Source organism: Rhamphochromis sp. 'chilingali', assembly GCF_963969265.1.
Source record: "Rhamphochromis sp. 'chilingali' genome assembly, chromosome: 19".
Lineage (NCBI taxonomy): Eukaryota > Metazoa > Chordata > Actinopteri > Cichliformes > Cichlidae > Rhamphochromis > Rhamphochromis sp. 'chilingali'.
The window spans coordinates 17,295,936-17,315,986 of NC_137946.1; the positions used below are offsets into that span (position 1 = coordinate 17,295,936).

General features: G+C 41.8%; 3 protein-coding genes across 6 annotated transcripts; 2 read left to right on the forward strand and 1 right to left on the reverse strand.

Annotated features, from left to right (window-relative positions):
- Window positions 1–163: 163 nt before the first annotated feature.
- mis18a (MIS18 kinetochore protein A) lies at window positions 164–7,190 on the reverse strand. Its single transcript, XM_080866106.1, has 5 exons — window positions 6,867–7,190; window positions 6,252–6,318; window positions 4,533–4,655; window positions 3,695–3,797; window positions 164–862 (listed from the first exon to the last, which is right to left on the reverse strand). The coding sequence occupies exons 1-5, from the start codon at window positions 7,105–7,107 to the stop codon at window positions 782–784; spliced, it is 615 nt and encodes a 204-aa protein (XP_080722232.1). The 5' UTR covers window positions 7,108–7,190; the 3' UTR covers window positions 164–781.
- Window positions 7,191–8,662: 1,472 nt separating this feature from the next.
- Window positions 8,663–12,549, forward strand: haus1 (HAUS augmin-like complex, subunit 1). Its single transcript, XM_080866226.1, has 9 exons — window positions 8,663–8,774; window positions 8,860–9,034; window positions 10,127–10,262; window positions 10,354–10,488; window positions 10,561–10,684; window positions 11,852–11,917; window positions 12,025–12,096; window positions 12,304–12,351; window positions 12,440–12,549. Exons 1-9 carry the CDS (start codon window positions 8,754–8,756, stop codon window positions 12,482–12,484), a joined length of 822 nt encoding a protein of 273 aa, XP_080722352.1. The 5' UTR covers window positions 8,663–8,753; the 3' UTR covers window positions 12,485–12,549.
- Window positions 12,508–18,983, forward strand: eva1c (eva-1 homolog C (C. elegans)). 4 transcript variants are annotated; one of them, XM_080866222.1, is made up of 9 exons: window positions 12,508–12,631; window positions 14,693–14,983; window positions 15,804–16,021; window positions 16,207–16,330; window positions 16,509–16,661; window positions 17,379–17,522; window positions 18,112–18,189; window positions 18,281–18,373; window positions 18,452–18,983. In XM_080866222.1, exons 2-9 carry the CDS (start codon window positions 14,872–14,874, stop codon window positions 18,826–18,828), a joined length of 1,299 nt encoding a protein of 432 aa, XP_080722348.1. In that variant the 5' UTR covers window positions 12,508–12,631; window positions 14,693–14,871; the 3' UTR covers window positions 18,829–18,983. The 4 variants fall into 4 exon arrangements, with proteins under 4 accessions (XP_080722348.1, XP_080722347.1, XP_080722346.1 ...); XM_080866221.1 differs by lacking the exon at window positions 12,508–12,631 and adding an exon at window positions 14,285–14,556; XM_080866220.1 differs by lacking the exon at window positions 12,508–12,631 and having other exon boundaries at window positions 14,285–14,983.
- The last annotated feature ends 1,068 nt before the right edge of the window (window positions 18,984–20,051 follow it).

Genomic DNA, 20,051 nt, shown 5'->3' on the forward strand with positions numbered 1-20,051 from the left:
ACTCTTAAATCCAAGAAATACGTCTAATTAAAGACAAAGCAGGATAAGCCACTGATCCCCAAACAATTTAAGTGCAAAAGAAACATTTAAAAAGATTATCCTGACAGTTTAAAGTTGTCTCGCTTGGTTTAAACTGCAATGTGAAACTGACAATGCCGGAACATGTTTGAAACTTCAATGCTTTATTACGCAGATGAGAAAAACATGTAACTTTGAGAACAAAACGAACAATCCAACAATGAGTAAACGCACAGAGAAACAGATGGTAATTTCCACCCATTCTGGAAAATTCAGTCATCATTGGAACAGAATAATGCAAATACTCATCAGTTCCTGCGACGACTGGACGTTTAAAAGCATGTATCCGAGCCTGATTTCAAGGCTCCACACTTGAGGGAGAGAACAAAGAAAAAGTGTGTGTGGCCTTGAGTCGAGTGGCCAGATCAATACAGCATTGTGCTGAGTGAGCAGCCTGTTTGATGAGATCCCGAACAAATAAACATTCTGCTCGTAGCGCGCATTCATTCTGCACTACGACCTACAGGGAAGACGGTGCCATGAGCCGCGAGAGCTGGCAACGTGATTGATTACAAGTGCAGGGAGGCTTTGTTTCACCACTGGTAATCAGGACAAAGCAGAGTGGAAGCTTTGTGTGTGTGTGTGTGTGTGTGTGTTTTTAGGTGTTGCGGTCAGGACGACTCATATAACTCGAGGAATATGTCACAGATAAAAGCGTTAATGTAAAGGTACAGCTGAGGGGTGTGGATATTAAACATCGCTGTCAGGCGTCATCGCATCCCTCCTGAAGGCCAATCTCGATCTCCTCTAGCCTGTGTGCCATGGACATGACCAGCATTTTCATCTAGAAAAGATTGGGGGGGGGGGGGGGGGGGGGGTTCATGGAAAGAGAGAAAAGGATGGTTTAGAAATTGTGTTGCGTTTTGGGCAGGTAGAGGATAGAGAGAGGAGGGAGGGATTCAGAGCGGGGAAGAAACAAAGGGGGAAACGGGACAGGTGGGAAATGAAGGGAGCAGCGGGGAGCAGCAGTGAGGAAGAAAGTGGGGAGGAGGAGTAAAGATAATTGGTACAGGGAGACAGTGAAGAAGAATGAGGTAACCCAGAGAGGAAGTGGTCAGGGGCAGACGGGTGTGAGGGGCAGTGAGAGAGTGGGAGGGGTGGGGGAGACAGGTCACTGAGGGTAGAAGATTAAAAACCCAAACAAGTGTCTGCAAGTCACAGACAGACAGACGGAGGGACAGGGAGGCAGACAGACAGAATACATTAAGCGTGGCATCAGGAGCCACGAGCATCATCAGATAGCTGAGAACAAAGACCAAGAGCAAAAGGGTTCGGAGAGAGAGCACGAATGCCACCTGTGTTTACCAAAACTGCTGCACGATTTTTGTTTGTCGTTTTACATTTTGCAAAGAGAATAAAAACTATCCTCCTATCACACCTTCCTTTCATTTAACAAAATGGGCGCACGCAACAATTTTTTGTTTTGTTTTTTTTTATCTCATAGTCAGTGTACGAGAACTGGTAAAACAGAAACAGACGCCAAATTATTCACTCCGTGCTGCAAACACAGGGACGTGTTTTTCTGTTTTTCTAACTGAGTGGAAGACAATGATGTCAAACTCGTTAAGCATGGAGCTTTTGCACACCTGAGTTACCTGCCAGCCGTTTTTTCCTACGCTTTCTGTTTCTTTGTTTGTTTGTGGTTTTTGTTTGTTGGAAAGCTATGGGATGCTTGACGCAGAAAACTATTTAGGACTCGATAAAGGCTAGGCTCTATGAGCAGAATCGATAACGGCACATGTATCTAGAAAATCTGAGTTACAGTTCTGTCATTTATTTCCCCAAATAATGAGGCAATCCTGATATAAAATGCCAGAAAACAGTAAAACTTGACCTGTACTTTAACTTGGTTAGCAATAAATGTCATAAACATAAACCAAAATTCAGTTAACAGACTAAAATGACACTTTTCAAACTCAAAAACATTAACAACTGATGAAAGTTCAGACCTGTTACTATCAAAACATTTTACTGAGCAATAAAACGTTTAACTTTATACTTACATGAGCCTTGGATTTAAAAAACACCCAGCTAGATATCTTAAAAATTGAAGCCTTAAAGTTGAAACTGGGTTTTTGAAGTGTATCATCTTGATGTAGGGTTTTGTCTGCAAACAAGTATTAATAGAAAGCGGCGATGTTAATATCTGAGCTGATCAAAAAACCTTTATAATCTTGTTACAATGCACCAATAGCTAACAAGACAACCTGCCTATAACCAGAAATTAATATAACTGTTGTGTAGTTATAGTCTGATTAATCTGTAATCTATATAGACAAGCACTAAACACTCAAAGCAAGATGGATTTAAGAAGTAAATCCAACCCAAATATTAACCAAAGCCAGTATGAGGTAAATATCTTCACTTCATTATGCACTTTCCTGGGGTATCCCTTTGTCTGCGTCACACACAGTGTAGTAATATTCTCACAGCAGTGACACTGGTTTAATTTAATCAGTTGAACTGGGGGGATTTTCACGTATATCTTTTGGTGGATCACAAAAATGGAAAAGGAAGAGGGAAGGCAATTATACACAAATACTCAGGTCACGGGCAAAAAAATTTAACAAAGCATTTAACGAACTTTAGACACACCTACAAGTCTTTCTAGATATTTAAAAAGACATACGCTGCTCGTGCTTTGTTTTTCTTGTCCCATAATCAGCATAACCTGTTCCTAATATACTGCTGCACAGATAACATCTCAAAATGCAATGGTTCACATGGTCTGTGATGAAAACTCACAGGTTGGTGCAAAGTGAAAGCAGAGCACCGCGCACACACACCAAGCTACCGTGACAAAAACACTCCATGACCAAAACATGTTTTTCTCCAGCGAAGATTCCTCAGCATGGTCTGTATCACATCTATTGTCCCCGGTGCAAGAGAGTGTGGAAGGGCTGGCAGGCGCTCCTGCGCGCTATCGCCGCCTACTGGCCAATTAGTGGTTTTGTGGGATATTTTAAACAAAGGGTGATTTAGACTTCAACTTTGGGAGTCATTCCACGATTCCCGTGAAAAATCTGACTAGAATTCCTGAGCAGTGATAATGAGAATTATAAGATGACACTAAATTAGGGTAAGGAAATTAAAATTGAGATATTGGATAACTGCAAACAGGAGATTTGGATGTCAACACTGAACCCTAAACATATTAACATCACTGCTATTATTCCAGAGAAAATGGTATAGTGCTTGCATAAGACGAGACGGATAGATGAGGTAATGTCTGATATTAGTGTCTGCCTGCCAGTTACAGCACAAAGGGTTTCCCAGAAGTAAGCTGATGTCACCGTTAGTACAACCTATGCATTGGGCATCAACGAAAGCGCTGCTTGTTGCTAATGAGAAAGTACTATGTCAGAGACAGGTCAATAAAGAAAAACTATTTCAGAGTTTAGACCTGCTGACCAGATTTTGATTTTTTAACATTAATACTTTTTGCAAAGCAACAATACAATTTTAAGGACTAATGTCAACCTGCGTTTGGAGATATAATCAGTTTACAGTGAGCTTTAGAGCAGAAAATCTGCTCATTACGTGAAACATTTTGTTTTTCCCAAAGCAAGACATCATCAGGGAAAGCAGACAAAGAGAAGCAGCAGTAGTAATTTACCTCTGTCAGCTGTTGTTCAACAATGCCTCTGTACTCCAGTGTTACTGGCTGCTCTTTGGGGCCCTCTGCTGCCAACATCTGGCCTCCAGAGCCGAGCACGTAGCTGAAAAAGATTTCCACTGTCAATAAAGTTGTAAAAGGAGGATTCACACCATGAACACATTACGATTAATGGTATTAAATACAATATCATGACCAGAGACAGTACAGCTTATTGCAAAATAACTAAAATATTAATAAAAATTTGTTCTAAAATAACAATATACAACATGTCTCATCTCTTCTGTTTGATATGTAAAATGTCAAAGCTTTGTGTCTCAGTTATTAATCTACTTTAACAAATCACCAAAATATTTTATTCTTTAAATCTTTGTGAAAAGTTGCACGGGAGATTTTACTTCTTCCTCTTCTATTTCATCGTGAGTATATACTAAAGATCCATGTTTTAAGTGGGGGTACACTGCTGGGTACACTGGGTTAGACAACCTTTTTGCCTTCAAGGTTCAAAAAGAGCCACAAGATTTGCTGTAGATTCAAAAAGGTGCTGAAAACACTCCTCAGATATTTTGGTCCATATTTACATGATGGCATCACACAGTTGCTGCAGAATTGTTGGCACATCAATGTTAATTTTCCGTTCCTCCACATCCCAAATTTTCTCTGTTATAGCTTCTCTATAATGCACTGAGCTCATTGTCAGGTTCAACAAACCAACTTGATTGAGATGATTTGAGCTTTGCAATGTGATGCATTATCCGCATGGAGTCATCAGAAAAGTAGTGAATTCATGAACCATGTTTTGTTGTTGTTTAAACTAAAGTCTGTCCCAAAAACGCACCTGTCGATGTCAGCGACACTGAAACAGAAGGTAAACCTCTTGTGGTCCAGGTTCTTAGGGGTGGATGTGTACACCATGCCAAGCACAGAATGGCAGCCTCGACAGATGAGATCCACAACCAAACTGTAGAGAAATTAAAGGAGGAAAAAACACAACATTCAAACAGAGAAACAGATTTACTCCAACAAGGACACACATACATATATATAAAAAATGCCAAAAGAATGGCTTACCCTGCTCCTGCCCCGATGGACGTTGTGGAATCAGGCATGCACATGTGGTATTACTGCTCTACCTGTACTAAAACTGCAACGCTTCAGAGGTAGATCTATCTCAGAGTCCACTGCAGTTATCTGACAACTATCAACACTTTTCATAGCTGAAAAGGCTGTTCACAGAGTACTGAATATTAATGGAAAGTTTGCATGAAGAGGAAAAGTGTGGTAGGAAAAAGTGAACTAGCAGGAGGGATCATTGCAGACTTGATTGTCAAGAAAGGTTGATTCAAGAACTTGGGAGATCTTCACAGTGCTCTGAGGTTGCTGTCACCACACACAGACATCCTCGGCGAAGGACCGGCAACTGTTGTACTCCACATATCAAGCCTTTCCTTGGCTAGAGACAACTGAAGCATCTACAGCACATTCTTCCATCTGCTGATCACCTGATGTTATTGCTGTGCTCGATGGGTCAGCTAACTCCCCTGACTTGAATCAGAGAGAATCGGTGGGGATTTGTCAACAGGAAGATGACAAACACCCCATAACACAGACCAGCTGAAAGCCACCATCAAAGCAACCTTTGCTTCAAGAACACCTCAGCAGTGCAAGAAGATGATCACCTGCTACCTATGCATCAAGCTTTTCAAGGGCCACAGAACTGAGTGAGGAGTGTGAGAGGTCCATCCAGGTGATGTGACTGAAACAAAAACACTATCTGTTCAACCTGATTCCACAATCCTCTCAGGAAGTTTTTATGAGTAATTTCAGACTTCTAAAGTCAACTCCCACATGGTTGGATGTGTAGAATTTGACACTAGCATCAATCAAAAAAGGGAAATCCAAGTCTTTACTGAAATTAGAGACCATCTTGAGTTTTCAAGGTTCAAGGTTCTTTATTTGTCACATGTATAGTTATACAAGTATAACACACAGTGAAATGTAACCTGACACGCTCCTCGGCATGTGCAAAAATGGGGGGGGGAAGAGGAAGAACATATATATATATATATAGTATATACATTGGGTGAATGTGCAGTGGTAGCAGCAAGCAGGTGAATTCTGTACATTAATATCAGAATCAGAATCAGAATACTTTATTGATCCCTGGGGGAAATTATTATTATAGACATCTGACTATTTTACAGAATAGACAATATAAACATATTTAAAATTAAAGGAATTTGAAATGTACATTGTTCCTTGGTTAAGTGTCTGGAAGAGAGTCCTGTCTCAGTCAATTATAGATGATGTGAGAGGGCGGGTGTGTGTGTTTAGGGCACGGATGGCTTGGGGATAGAAGCTCCTCTTGAGTCTCTCTGTCCTTGCCCTAATGGACTTGATTAAATAAGAAATCATAAAAGACTCCTATGTGCAAGTTCTGGTGCTTTCATCCACTTGTGAACATTGTAAGTTTTGTGCTACACTAGTATTAACTAGTAGTAAACTAGGTGGTAGTAAAGGACTGGAATACATATTTTACTGCTGGGCATCATCTTACCAGAGAGACTTTTTACTTGCTTCGTACAGTCGGTTCTCCTTTCCAATCATGACATTGTCAGTGACCCCTAAGGATAAAAAATAGGTCAGCTGAACGCAGCTCAAAAATCTGTAAATTCACATCCTGTAAATAAGCACACCAGGCCATCAGTCTTTTCATTCATTTTAACATGTATCTCCTTTTAAAGTAATAAATATGAAAGGTAAAATGCATGTCAGAAGGGCACTTTCATTAGTTGAGGCACAAAGTTACAGATATATTAACACCGACTTTAAGTAGAGGGTGTTTTTACTCAAATACTTATTTAATCTATTAACTTTTTTCATTTTTTACATTTGAAGTTCACATAAGAAAATAATATTTACATTTCTGTTAAATTCTTTATGATTGTTTTGCCCTTTTGAAAATTTCAGAAGCAGTTTAAATAGTTAACTTTGTAAAATGGGTACAATGCACAAACAATCAAGCATTGATAACATATAGTTAATATTGCTGGTGCTGGGGTGGGTGGTAGGCGTTGAGCCTACAAGGGGGCCCCAAATCAAACTCTGGACCCATAACAACTTGGGCCGGCTCTGGGCTAAAAGGGCAAACAATCTCCCAAGCCAAACTTACGCTTCAGTCTGATTTGGTTTAGATCATCTTCACTTCCATCCCAGGACAATGAATCGCCGACAGGCAGCTTGCATTTCGCGCAGATGAAGACCACAGGTCCGTCATCGCCGTTCTCCTCCTCGTTCTCGGTGGGGCGGAAAAGCTTTTCCCCGACCGTGGTGGAGTCTATGCTGGACGCGTCAAATGTGGAGTTATTTACACTTTTACTATAAGATTTTTCCAACTGTTTCCTCGTCGCCATTTCTACTCGCTTTTTCAAACAAGCTATTTTGAACTTCGGCGGGTTGTTGACGGTGAAGTAACCATCCGAGAGGTATCCGACGATACGAAACGTTAACCTGCACGCACTTCCGCTTTCGTCCTTCCACTCGGATGCATTTTTTTAAAATAATAATTTTAAATATGAATATTTGTTAGCTTGTTGTTGTTTGTTGGCCGTTAACGTATTTATTTATTAGCTTGTGGCACTCAGCCCGGTGAGAACAAAGCGTATATCAGTGGCGATTCTGTTGGGTCTCTGGGCAAATAAATAAATGAAAAATAAAAACAAATCACAGGGGACACCTCTAACCAACATTCATCATTCACTGTGTTATAATTAATCTGACACCAACAATAAAAACAGCAGGTCAGGTAAAACGTTACTAAAAGTAGTGAAACTCCAAAGAGTAATTAAATTCTGTTTTATTTATACAGCACCAAATCACAAAACCTGTTGTCTCAACGCACACAGAGATGAGTAGAGATGGTGAAGGTGAATGAGAATAAATACCTAGGATCAGTCATCCAAAGCAACAAACAATACACATGAGATGTGAAGAACACAGTGCAAGCATGGTGGATATGAATGTAAAGACAGAAGGATAGCAGCGAGCGTGAAAGAGAAGCTTTGGAAGATTCTAGTGAGATGTGCCATGATATTTGGTTTGGAGGCAGTGGCACTCCCAAAAAGACCAGAGGTGGCTAAACTGAAGATACTAAAGTCTTCATAGGAATAGTTCAGGTTGAACATTTTGGAGACAAAGTTAGAGAAGCACAGCTGAGATGATTTGGACATAGGAGGAATGGTGGACACAGTGGGGAAAGGATGATGAATATGAAACTACCAGGGAGAAGGGAAAGAGGAAGACCAAAGAGAATATTCAGCGATGTAGTGAAGGAAGACATGCAGAAGGTTGTTGTGACAGAAGAGGATGCTAGGGATAGGATGAGATGGAAGCATATGGTCTGTTGTAATGACCCCTAAAGTAAGGAGTTGAAAGAAGAAGAAAATGTCAGAGTGTGAGACTGAATCCAGACTGATTCAGAACAATAATACAACAAAAGAGCCAATATCACTTGTGAAAAATGTGATCAAATTGGAAAAGTTAAAAATTTAAGACATTCCCTCCACATTTTTATTTAGGTAGGTTCATGTTGTTTTGTTAATTTGTTGAAATTGTAATTTTTAGTTTTATTTCAAGAGTTGTAGCTTTGAGTTTAGCTTTAGTTAGCTCTAACAATCCAAGTCTACAAGTCTCTTTAGTTCCGTCGAACTGAACGGAAATGGAGGCGATCTATTTTAAGTTTTTCTTCATCTTTGTTTGCCCACAGGAAACGTGAACCGGAAACAGTGTTTTGGAAAAAGTTTTTTTTAATATATATTTTTATTTAACTTACCAACTGTGATTGATTACGCCTGTTTATCTTTTATTTAATTTTGTATTATGAAATATCTTAGAAAATATAGAAAAAACATATGTCTCTCGTTTGTTACTTGACGTGGTTTTGCCCTGTGTTCTCATTGGCCGGTAACCAGGAAGTTTTTGGGATGATTTCGGGGGCGCGAAAACATTTGCAGTTTTCGAGAAGACGTTTGTTTTGGTTTGTGACGACCTTTCAGTAGTCATGTGTGAGAAGATTAAGAAGGTATTTTTCTGTTTCGGGAGCATATCCCGCTGACTGCTTTTGCTGCCCCGTGTTTATATGTTCCTGCTTGTTGTGGCATCCTCAGGTGAACAGCTGGCTCGGCGCCGTGTTTGGTGAGCAGGTTGTGCCACAGTTTGAAGTCAACACACGGACAGTGGACATCCTGTACCAGCTCGCCCAGTCCAGCGAAGCCCGCTGCAGTGACACAGCCCTCCTTATAGAGGACCTCAAACAGAAAGCTGCAGAGTACCAGGCTGAGGGTGAGTAATTTACAGGCAGTTATACAAAGTTCATTTAATCTAGGGAGGGGAGATAAATATGCTGTGGGTTTAAGACAGCATCCAAGTGCACTTGCACTAATTTTAAAGGCATTTAGCAGGTCACAGTGTAATAGAAGGACAGTTAAAGTTCAGGGATATCAGTCTGTCCGAGCAGGAGGCAGAAACTGCTGATAGGGTAGATGCAGGTCATTCACAGGCAGCAGAGAGTGTGCGACTTCTCCAGGATGGTACATCACTACGGTTTGCTGTATCTTCCATCGTGGTCTCAAAACAGTGGTGACACAAGGAGAGCTGGACAGGGTTGAAGGGCATCGACCGAGCAGTGAGATCAGTATCGGCCCCTTTGTGTGAGGAGGGACAAAAGGAGTGCTGCCAGAGCCCTGCAAAATTACCTCCAGTGGGCTAATCATGTGCATGTTTTGTTACCAAACCTAAACACACAAACTATGACGGTGGCATTAAGGTCCTTTAGTGGGACCTGTGCTCACAACCGAACACCATGCAGATTAACTGGCATTCGCCTGAGAACACCAGAACTGGCAGGTCCTCCCACCAGCGTCCCGTTTTCCTCACAGATGATGTTGCAGGCAATGAAACGTTCACCATGGTTACTCCAAACTCTTTCAGGACTGACTTTTGCACATGGCTATTATGTGATGGATGAGAAATTAAAAATTCAAAGTGCCTACAACCTTTACACTGTAACGTGTGGTGTATTATAAAGTGTGTTTACATTATACTTGGAATACAGAAACACATTTGTCTAGACTTAAACTAGTGAACAGATACTGATAGTGAAGTAATAAACAGTATACAATGATTTCTACATTAAAACCATTTAACTGTTCATCTTAGTTTTCTCTTTGTATGTTTGCCTGATGCCTCATCTGTTTTACTTTTGCACTGTGGTACTCTTCCTCTGATGCATATCGGCCAAAAGTATTTAAAAAAAATCCAAGTTGTTACAAATAATATTAATAAGCCTTTATTTATAATGATTTACTTTTCTCTGTGCTGTTTATGTGAGACATTAACTTCCACCTTAAAGTTTTCAGTGTTTTCTCCACTCAGGTGCTCATCTCCAGGATGTTCTTCTACAAAGTGTTGGCCTGTCCTCTGCCAGTTTGTCAAAGCCAGTTGCTGACTGCTTATCTGCTTTAGTAGACAATGCTATGGTGCTTGGAGTGAGAGACACTTCACTGGGCAGGTCTGTTTTGTTTTTTTTCTTCAATGAAGTTGGCCAGGTTAAAAAAACAGGGTGAGATAAACTGGCTCGTGTCTCGTCATCTTGTGTGCAGCTTTATGCCAGCCGTAAACAACCTCACTAGTGAACTTCTGGAAGCGGAGAAGTCAAATAGAAGACTTGAGAGAGAGCTCCGGGCCCTCAGAAAGAGACTCGGGGCAACTCTGGTGCTCCGGGGAAGTTTGCAAGAGTAGGTAACTCACCTGTTCTTATATGGATGATATGTAGCATATTTTGTAATACTGGCAATCTTAATTTTCAGGGATATCAACAAAACTGGCAAAGCTCAGGCAGTGGAGAGCGCTAAAGCTGAGGAGAAGCTGCTCAAAATGGATTTTGTGACAGCAAAGGCGAACGAGCTCAGTAACAGACGGGAGCGGTGGGAGGTATGTTGTTTGTGTTTCATTAGGTATACCTTGTTAGTGCAGGGTTGGACCCCTTTTTTCTCATGAGACCAGGCTTTTTTTTTCATATCATTTTTCATATCTTTTTTTAGAAATCCAATTTTTTCTTAGCCCAGGCAAATTGTCGCCTCAGTTTCCTGATCTTAGCTGACAGGAGTGGCACCCAGTGTAGTCTTCTTCTGCTGTAGCTCATCTGCTGCAAGCTTAGTTGTATTATATTCAGAGAGGTTCTTCTGAATACCTTGGTTGTAATGGGTGGTTATTTGAGTTACTTCCTGTCAGCTCAATGCAGTCTGGTCCTTCCCGTCTGGCATCAATGAGGCGTTTTCAGCCAGAAGCTAGAATAATACAGTACTCCTGTCTGCACCTCCAACCATCAACCAGGTTCAAAGTCACTTTAATCCCATTTCTTGCTCATTCTGATGCTGTGTTTGAACTTCAGCAGATGGTCTTGATGCTCTGAGTTGTGATTGGCTACTTGTACTTGCATTACCAGTACTCCAGTAGGCAGACTGAATAATGTGTATATTGCAGTGATATCTGAGGCAGTTTGAAAAAGAAAGAAGAGCTAATGATAATAATGCCTGTAACATTTTTGCAGAACTCATCAAGATATTTAAAAGTGCTCTGTGTTTCTTTGTGTTGACTCAATTAATTGGAGGTTTGCTTTGGATGAGAAACTATAACAAAATGTACAAATAAGTTTTTGCCCTGCAGCTTTAGAGGTACAGTTACCCTCCAGTTACAGTAAAAATATCCATCATCAGAAGCCAAAAAGATCAATTTTATGTATATAAAACTCTAAGAATGGTCATAGTAAAGGAGAAAAGATGCAGAAGAAAAAGTATTTTTTAAAAACGTTTGGGATGGTATGAAGTGTTGACGACACTACCACAAAAAAGAGATAGTTTTCAAAAAATATAAGAAAAAGTGTAGAAAAATGCACTGTTTTCCTCATTGGGATGACCAGTTTTCCAGTTTTTTTGTTATGCATCAGTGTTTGATCTCCCAGATATAATGTGTGCACCACGTTACAGTTTAGAGAACAGAGATGTTTCTGCAGAACAGGTCCAAGAGTTCCTGTTAATGTCAGGAGGGAGCAGATATTCTAAAGAGCACTGATTTTATTCTGCTCTTTCTGTCCTGCAGGCTCAGCTTGTATCCAGGAACATGGACAAGTCTATCACCCACCAGGCTCTTGTGCAGCTGTCAGAGGTATTTCAGCTTTTCCACATGCGCCCCCATTCATTGCCATGGAAATGAAAATGTAATACCGTCTGCTTAGAGGGTCTGAAAGTGTCATCTTATTTTTCTCTCTACAGGAAGTCACCGAGCTGAAAAAAGAAATAATCCCCTTAAAGAAGAAACTGGAGCCCTACATGGACCTGAGCCCGGTATGTTTGTTTTCACTCTGTTACTGACTTTTAAATACTCCACGACCAAACCCCTTAATCTGTTTTTATCCTTTTGGGTAATGTTTTTTGCGCACAAATGACTTTATTAAAACCAACCTGAAGGAAAGGGTTGAACCGTGTTCAGACGTGTGGAAACAAACTTCCTGAATTTGGGTTTCTGAATTTTGTTTTTCCTCCTCTAAACAGAGCCCGTCTCTGGCTCAAGTGAAGATAGAAGAGGCAAAAAGAGAGCTGGTAAGCATCCTAAAAACTCGCTCAATAATGGATGAGATGTGGTGGCTGATTTATTGAATTTGATCCTATTTCTTTTTTTTGTTTTCAGGCTGCACTTGATTCCCAGCTTGAGATGAATGTGGATTTTAAATGAAGATTTGTCTAATGTTACTGTATTATTTACTGTGTTTGTTAAATAATAAAAGTCACTTAAATTTCTTTGCTTTGACACCCACCTTCTGGCTTCTTTTTATGCAACCCAACAGATCTGTGCAGAGACAAGTCTCCTTGTGCTCTAAAAGTAAGAGCTGCTTAGAGGCACTTTTTTCAAAACTTCCAGCTTTAAAGTCTTGTCAATATTATTCTTTATATTTCTCTTTATTTCACAGTTACCTATTAGAGTATTTATTAGAGAACAAAAACATTTGGCTTCATCTGTTTTCTGTTCCTCCACCTCTTCCTGTTTGTTACAGACATCATTAACACTAATCAAGAGCGTTGTCTTTATTTTCTGTTCACTGCAGTCTAATTGAGGGGTTGTTTCCCCTCCGAAGAAGTACTAACAACATGTCGTGAGAGTCTGATCTTTCTCCCCAAATACAGAGACGGTAGATGGCATTAAATGAATAGCTTTGTTGTGATGGCAACATATTTAAAAAAACAGGATTTGGTAACCACGCAAAAGATGTTTGTCTCCCAAACACTTTTAGCAGGAATGTCAAACTCCTCTTGCATCATGGGCTACATACAGCCCACCTTGATCTTTAGTGGGCTGGACCAGAGAAGCTTCTCAAATCTGCCAACACAACTAAATTGTAAGAAGTAAATGTGTGAAAATAACAGGAAAGGTTGTGGTATTTCACTGCCCAAAAAAGTGAAACTTTATATTATTTCATTATTTTTCTATTGCTTATTTACTTTGGTGTAATATAAATGGCCATGGTGGAGGTCTTTATCTGTAGAAGAAGCTGTAAAACATGTAAATATACAGTTAAAAATCCAAAGATTTCCTTGAAATTTTCCAAAGCTGCCCAGTGGGGTCAGATTTGAGCTTTTTTTCAGCCAATTCTGGGTCCCAGGTCTATGTTTGACACCCCTGATTTATAGTCTGTGTTATTACTGATGGGTCTCCTGTGGTGAATGTTGACATAGTTGTCTTGAACAAAAGAAATTGTAATAAAAAGCATTATTTCTATACTTTTAAAAAAGACTGCATCATCAACACATTTCAGAAGCCTTTCCACTACCTCATTACATGAATTTCTTGTTTACCCATGTGCCACTGTTATTTTACTGACTGGCCTAGATGGCTATGTTACCTCTTAAAAACAAAGTGCAGGAAACCTTTTGTGATAGACAGCAGACTTCCACAGGCTTTGGAAGGATAATGGCACGTAAAAGTGGTTTTGGGGCCACTGCCTGAGCACCCGGAGCCAAAATACGGAGAATGCAACAAACTTGTCCAGTTTATATGCAAAATACCCCCCTTGTGATCCAAACCCACCCTTGCCTCTCTCCCACTTATGTGGAGCTGAGCGTGGAGACCCCAACTGTCTCTGTCAGTTTGACTGTTGTACGTCTGCTGTGCAGTCTGACACGGAGACTGACTGGTTACCATGGAGTGGGTCATGGATGTGGGCTGGGGAGCACTTTACCCAGTAGGCCCCCAGCTTCACTGAAAGGCGCCATGGTTAGGGTGTCAGATTATGAGAAGAAACTGAATCAAAATGTCACTTAAAACCTCAAAATTTGGCACTTCTAATTCTAAGAGGTTTTCTACTGATTAAACCTTTGCACAATGTCCTATGAGAGTATTTCTATTACTTTTGTGAAGATGTAAGATTAATATGCGAAGAAAGCCGAAATATTCCGCCAAATATAATACACTGGTCTAAAGCTATGATGTGGAAAAATAAAATAAAGCTTAGGAGTTGTAGAGAAAGGCGAAGGAAACGGGCAGAATAAAACAGCAAGTTCCAAAAAGTAAACATGTGCCTCGCGGAGGGGGAGGGAGCCAGTGCGTCATTACCAGCGAGCGTGTCGCCCCTCTTCCCTTTAAAATAGTTTTATGCGCCACGCCCACATTATGATTCCCGCTCAGCTGTTACTGTGGGTCGCCTTCAGTTTCCACATGGATCCATTCACGGATCTGCGGGCTTGAGCGTTTGGGAAGTCGCCGTGGGAGACTCGCCACTCCACGCGTCGCTCGGATCCGTCACCTCGTCTGTCAGTTTTGAACAACTTGTTGCGCAGCTGCTATTCCCAACCTCCTCTGTGGTCCATTGCTGCTGCTGCTGCACACAGCGGCTGATCTTACTCAACCCCAAACGGCCGCTGTTTTTCTCTCTCTCCTGTGCTGCAGGTGAAGACGGATGAAGAAGTGATTTGATCTCAGCTCAGGCGACACAGAGATGAAGCTCGGTATCGCGGCCTCTTTGAGCGCCTTCACCATCTGGCGTGGGTTCTTGTGAAGTCTGGGAAGTCCTACGGTGGGTTTTTTTTTAAGCGTCCCAGCTTTTAATATGATCAGTGAGACGGGGGATGCGAGTCATGAGCTGGACCCGTTGTCGCGGACTGGACTGGAGCCACAGCCTCCTCTGTCTGACTTTACTCCTGTGGACCAGAAGCATGAGTGGACTGGCTGACTTCTCAGGTAAGATGATGGTGATGTGGGTGGGTGGGGGATTACGGGGTGGTGGTGGTGGTCGTGCAGACAATGAGAACACGAAGTATTTCTGTTACAGCAGGTTGGGTATGAGCCCCACTGTTATATGGTGTGTAATAACAGCTGCCAGTGGGGTTGGGTGGCTGGGGTGTGTGTGTGGGGGGTGAACCTTCTGTTTGCCATTTTTATGTATGGTGTTATAGATAATGTGGCTGTACTCTTTCTCATTGCTAGTGTTCATGATACAGCAAGAAAGTCTGGATGGTATAATGTAACACATCTTAATTCTCTATTTTGTGTCTTCTTGCTGTATTGGTAAAGCTGACAAAATGACTGCGCAGCATTTCTTCTCATATTCTTGTGTTTTATCTGAACCATCTCCCCAGTGTTGGATTTATAAATGTATTTATCTTTGGATACACTGTGCACAGCTTCAGCTCAACACCTTGGAATCAGTAGTAATGTAATGTATAACCGTACAGCACAGGGCAGTTATGTTTGTTGAATGCCGGTTCGCCGAATATGCCACTTTGAAAAAAAAAAAGACAGTGAGTGAGGCAAGACCACAGTGATTTTTTTTTTTAAAGCAACCTGAGACACCTGCAAGAGCGCCAAAGAGGCCACGCAACCTGCTCCGCAGCTACTGATGCAGTAGATCCAAGAAAAAGAGTGTTTTATTTATGTAGCTAATAAATTACTACAGTTTAGTTTTTTTTAATTCAGTATGATTAGGTGAAATTCTGAATGTAATGTGTAAAATTAGCAAAGTCTCCCTTCTGTGCATGCATACATGTCTTCTGTCTAACAGACTACCTGTCCAGGATCATTACCAGCCACTCTGCCCACGCGTGTGATGGGCAACCTCTGCGGCTCCACTGTCCACGCCACTCCACCATCTCCATCCAGTCTGCCTTCTACGGGAGCAGCGAGATGCAGCTTTGCGGAGTAGCTCCACACCCTCCACTCGGGGCACACAATCACAGCTGCTCAGCTTTCACAGCCCTACAGGTGCATTTTATATGTGGGGTAAAGAGCTGTTTTCACTCTCACTGGGTCAGCTGTTACTTAGTGGCTGCTCGTCACTTTCACGCAGTCTGAAAATCGTCATGTCAACCAGTCGGTGCATAAGCTTGGCTCTTTGCATCTGATTTGGTTGTCCTTCCTTCACTGTGGATGGTGTTTGCTGACTGTCGTCCATGTTTATTGTGCAGAAGCTTTTGTCGGAGTGTCAGAGCCACAGAGACTGCCAGATGCCTGTCAATCACCTGCTATTTGGGAAGGACCCCTGCCCCGGCACTACCAAATACCTCCATGTGGACTACAAGTGTAAACCTAGTGAGTTCATCGGGTCAAATTTTGTTTCAGCACAAGTTTCCTCACACATTCTTAAGCGAATAGCTACACAGCCACACATAAAAATCCTCCCCACACCCAATTTCAGCCGTCAGTTTCCTACCACCATCAGACCCTCCTCCAAGTCGTCTTTACTCCTTTTTTCCCCCCCCTCACTCAGCTGAACACAAAAGACATGTGGTGTGTGAAGGAGAAACCATGGTCCTGCGCTGTAAGCCCCCCAGGGCGCTGAACATCTATGCAGCTGTCTACGGGCGAAGGCTGGGTCACACCGACACCTGCCCCTCACACCTGACAAGACCACCCCCGTTTGGTGAGTTTCTAGCAGACGATTCCAGCAATGAAAGGTCTCAAGATGCACGAATAAGTTAAAGAGGACACAGTTTGTTTTACATTTAGAGTACAGCACTGTGAAAGTTTAAAAAGGGCGACATATTGCTTCTCAATAGAATTAAATAATTCATTGTATAATCTTGTGAAACTTCTGTGTGTGAGACCGTGATAAGGTGGCAGTTTGTGGAGGGATACTTATTTAATTGCTGCTGTTCCCAGACCTGGTTAAGCAGAAGAAAATGTTCTGATGTTATCATAAACAAATATCTATTCACATTTGTCTTGACATTTCCCATAGCATGAAAAAGCAGGTGCAGATAATAACATGAATAATGGAATAATACATTTACTCATTGGAGTGTGTCCCAGCCATTGTTATCATTTCGTTCTGGGAACATTTCCTGGTGTGACATTCAAACTGTACGTGACTGATTTCACATTGTACAATGACAGGATACAGTTAGGTCTCTGGATGCTTTTGATTTTATTCAAATTTAACCACAACTATGTTAGTCCTGTGTCACATTGGTGACCTGTCCAGGGTGCACCCCGCCTCTTGCCCTACAATAGCTGAGATAGGCTCAAGCCCCTCCCACGACCCTGATATGGATAAGCGGAAGCCAATAGATGGATTAACTACAGTTAATCCATGTTTCTTATTCAGTAACTCTTTTTGCAATTGACTCTTTCCCTGCAGAGTGTCTGAACCATGAGGCCGTACACTTGGTCTCCAAGTCCTGCTACAGCAAACAGAAGTGTGCTGTTCCCGTCAGCAACCAGACCTTTAGGGACCCATGCTTTCCAGGAACCAGGAAGTACCTCAGTGTGATCTATTCTTGTGGTAGGACCCTCTCTGTTTCCTCATTCACCTTAATTGCAATCCCTGTGATGAATTGAACATAGCTGTTTTAAAGTAGGAGCACGTACACAAAGGAAGGTTTTTGTTTTGGCCTCGTTCATTACGCGGTAGCTCCATCGGTGAACATTTCTAACTTCCTACTCTGGATTCTTATCAGCTGATCCCAGCCATCAGCTGTTCTTATCCCATCACACCCAAGAGCGCAATAGCAGGGGAAGATTGGACTGTGAGCAACTGATTTGTGAGTTGGAGTTGACATCCTGATAAACTTCCTGTGATTGGCACAAATGCCATCGAGGTCACATTCATGCATCGTAATTTGGAGCCTGGTGTTGAAAGAATTCTTCTGACTGGATGTGTTGGCTCCATATAGAGCAAAACAATGTGTGTTAGCCTTGAAGGGCGCTTATTATTAATACAATAGTAGGGAAAGTATTTTCGATCTGAATGTGTAACTCCATTGTTGGCTCAGTTTGGATGTGAGAAGTAGCTTGTTTAAAACGGTCTACTGAGCCACTGAGTCATTTTGTTCACAGCGATACAAAGACTTCTTCTGTCCTTTTCCCAATAGTACCGCAGAGTTTACTAAGGGTGGCAGACCCCAACATAGTAAGCCTCACCTCATCTCCTAGCGTGGGCACAGAAAAAGGTACAACAGCGTCATGCCGTCCACGCAGTTCCAAGATTTTATTGTGACTTCTTCACATCGTACTTGTAATCTTCACAATCTTCTCCTGCAGATCTGGAGGAGCCCTTTCCTAAAGGCTCAAGAAGGCCTGACAACTCAGGAGCGATGATGAGCAACTCTCTCCTGACATATGCTTACATCAAAGGTATTGACACACATGCGCTCATGAACTAACTCCCAATCCATGCTTTATCGCAACTCCCCCTCTTTGTTTCCTACACAGAGCATCCTGAAATGGCAGCTCTGCTGTTTACCTCCAGCGTGTGCGTTGGTCTCCTGCTCACCCTGCTGGCTGTATCTGTTCGAGTGACCTGCAGGGCACGCTGGGTCAGAGATCACAGACTTGCACCCAAGCCGGGAAGCCCTACTGTTAAGTATCAGGAAGATGACGAGGATGAGGATGACACAGATGAAGAAGAAGATGACCACGAGGGAACGGGAAGATCTTTGCTCTCAGCCACGGAAAGGAAGGCGATATACGGTTGGGAGGAAGTGACTTATGTGAGCGAAGCGGCCGAGCGGGCGGAGAGGATTGAGCGCAGAGAGATGATCATGCAGGAGATCTGGATGAACGCCTATCTGAATGGCAGCTCGTGTTAAATAACTCATGACCTGTGGATGCTACTCAGCATCTGGTGTTTTTTTCCCATCAGGTATACTGATCACCACCGCAAGAAGCTCCTTTTTTAACATTGCAGTTTGTTGTGTTTTGCCATTTTTGCGAACAATATGCGAAGAAAAAGTTTTCAAAAGTTTCCATGATCAACAAAGTTTTATGTCTTTTGTATTTATACAGACTCACCACTAAATATAGCTTTAACATTTCAGGCTGAAACATTATTTATAAAAAAAAAAACAACCCCAGCAAACAAACAAACAAAAAAGCATTCACCAACAACTTTATCAGGTTCACAGGCTAGTACCAGGTTGGTCCCCTTTTTGCATTTAAAACGTCATTAATTCTTCAGCACAGATGCTGACATTTTGATCCATATTTGGTTCATATTGACATGATAGCATCACACAGTCACTACAGATTTGTCAGCTCCATATCCATGTGGAATCTTCGTTCCACGACATCTATTGGACTAATATCCCGTGACTAGGGAGGTCATTTGAGTGCTGTAAACTCACTGTCAAGTTCAAGATCCAGTGTGAGATGACTTGAGCTTTGTGGCACGGCTCGTTAAGCAGCCATGGGAAGATGGGTACACTGTGGTCATACAGGGACGGACATGGTCAGCTACAATATTTGCACCAGCCGTGCCAAGGAAATATTCCTCACATCATTACACCATCACTGTTAATACAATGCATGATGGATTTATACTTTAAAGATGTTTACACCAAATTCTCACCTTCAATCCAAACGTCACAGCTGACCGTGATTTTACAGTCTTTACAGTCCAATTTCGGTGACCCTGTGTGAATTGTAACCTCAGTTTCGTGCTCGTAGCTGACAGGAGCAGCAGTGTGGCCCTCTCCTTCAAAGATGCTTATTTGAGCTACTGTTTCCTATCAGCTGGAAGAAGTCTGGCTATTCATTACTTGCTGTCATGTGAGTGACTGATTAGATATTTGCATCTCTTGAACAGGTGTAGCTAATTAAGCGGCCAGAGGGTGTATTACTGCACTAATTCCTGATCAAGCAGTCTCATAGCGGCTGTGTTTGTGATATAAACCGAAGAACATGTCAGGGAACAGATCCTGTAATCTAAAGAGATCACTAAACTAAGAAATACAAATGCATGTAAAGACCATTTGATGTATTACAAAAACAAGAATCAGGAGGAGGGGGGATAACATTCCAAGGAAAAATAACT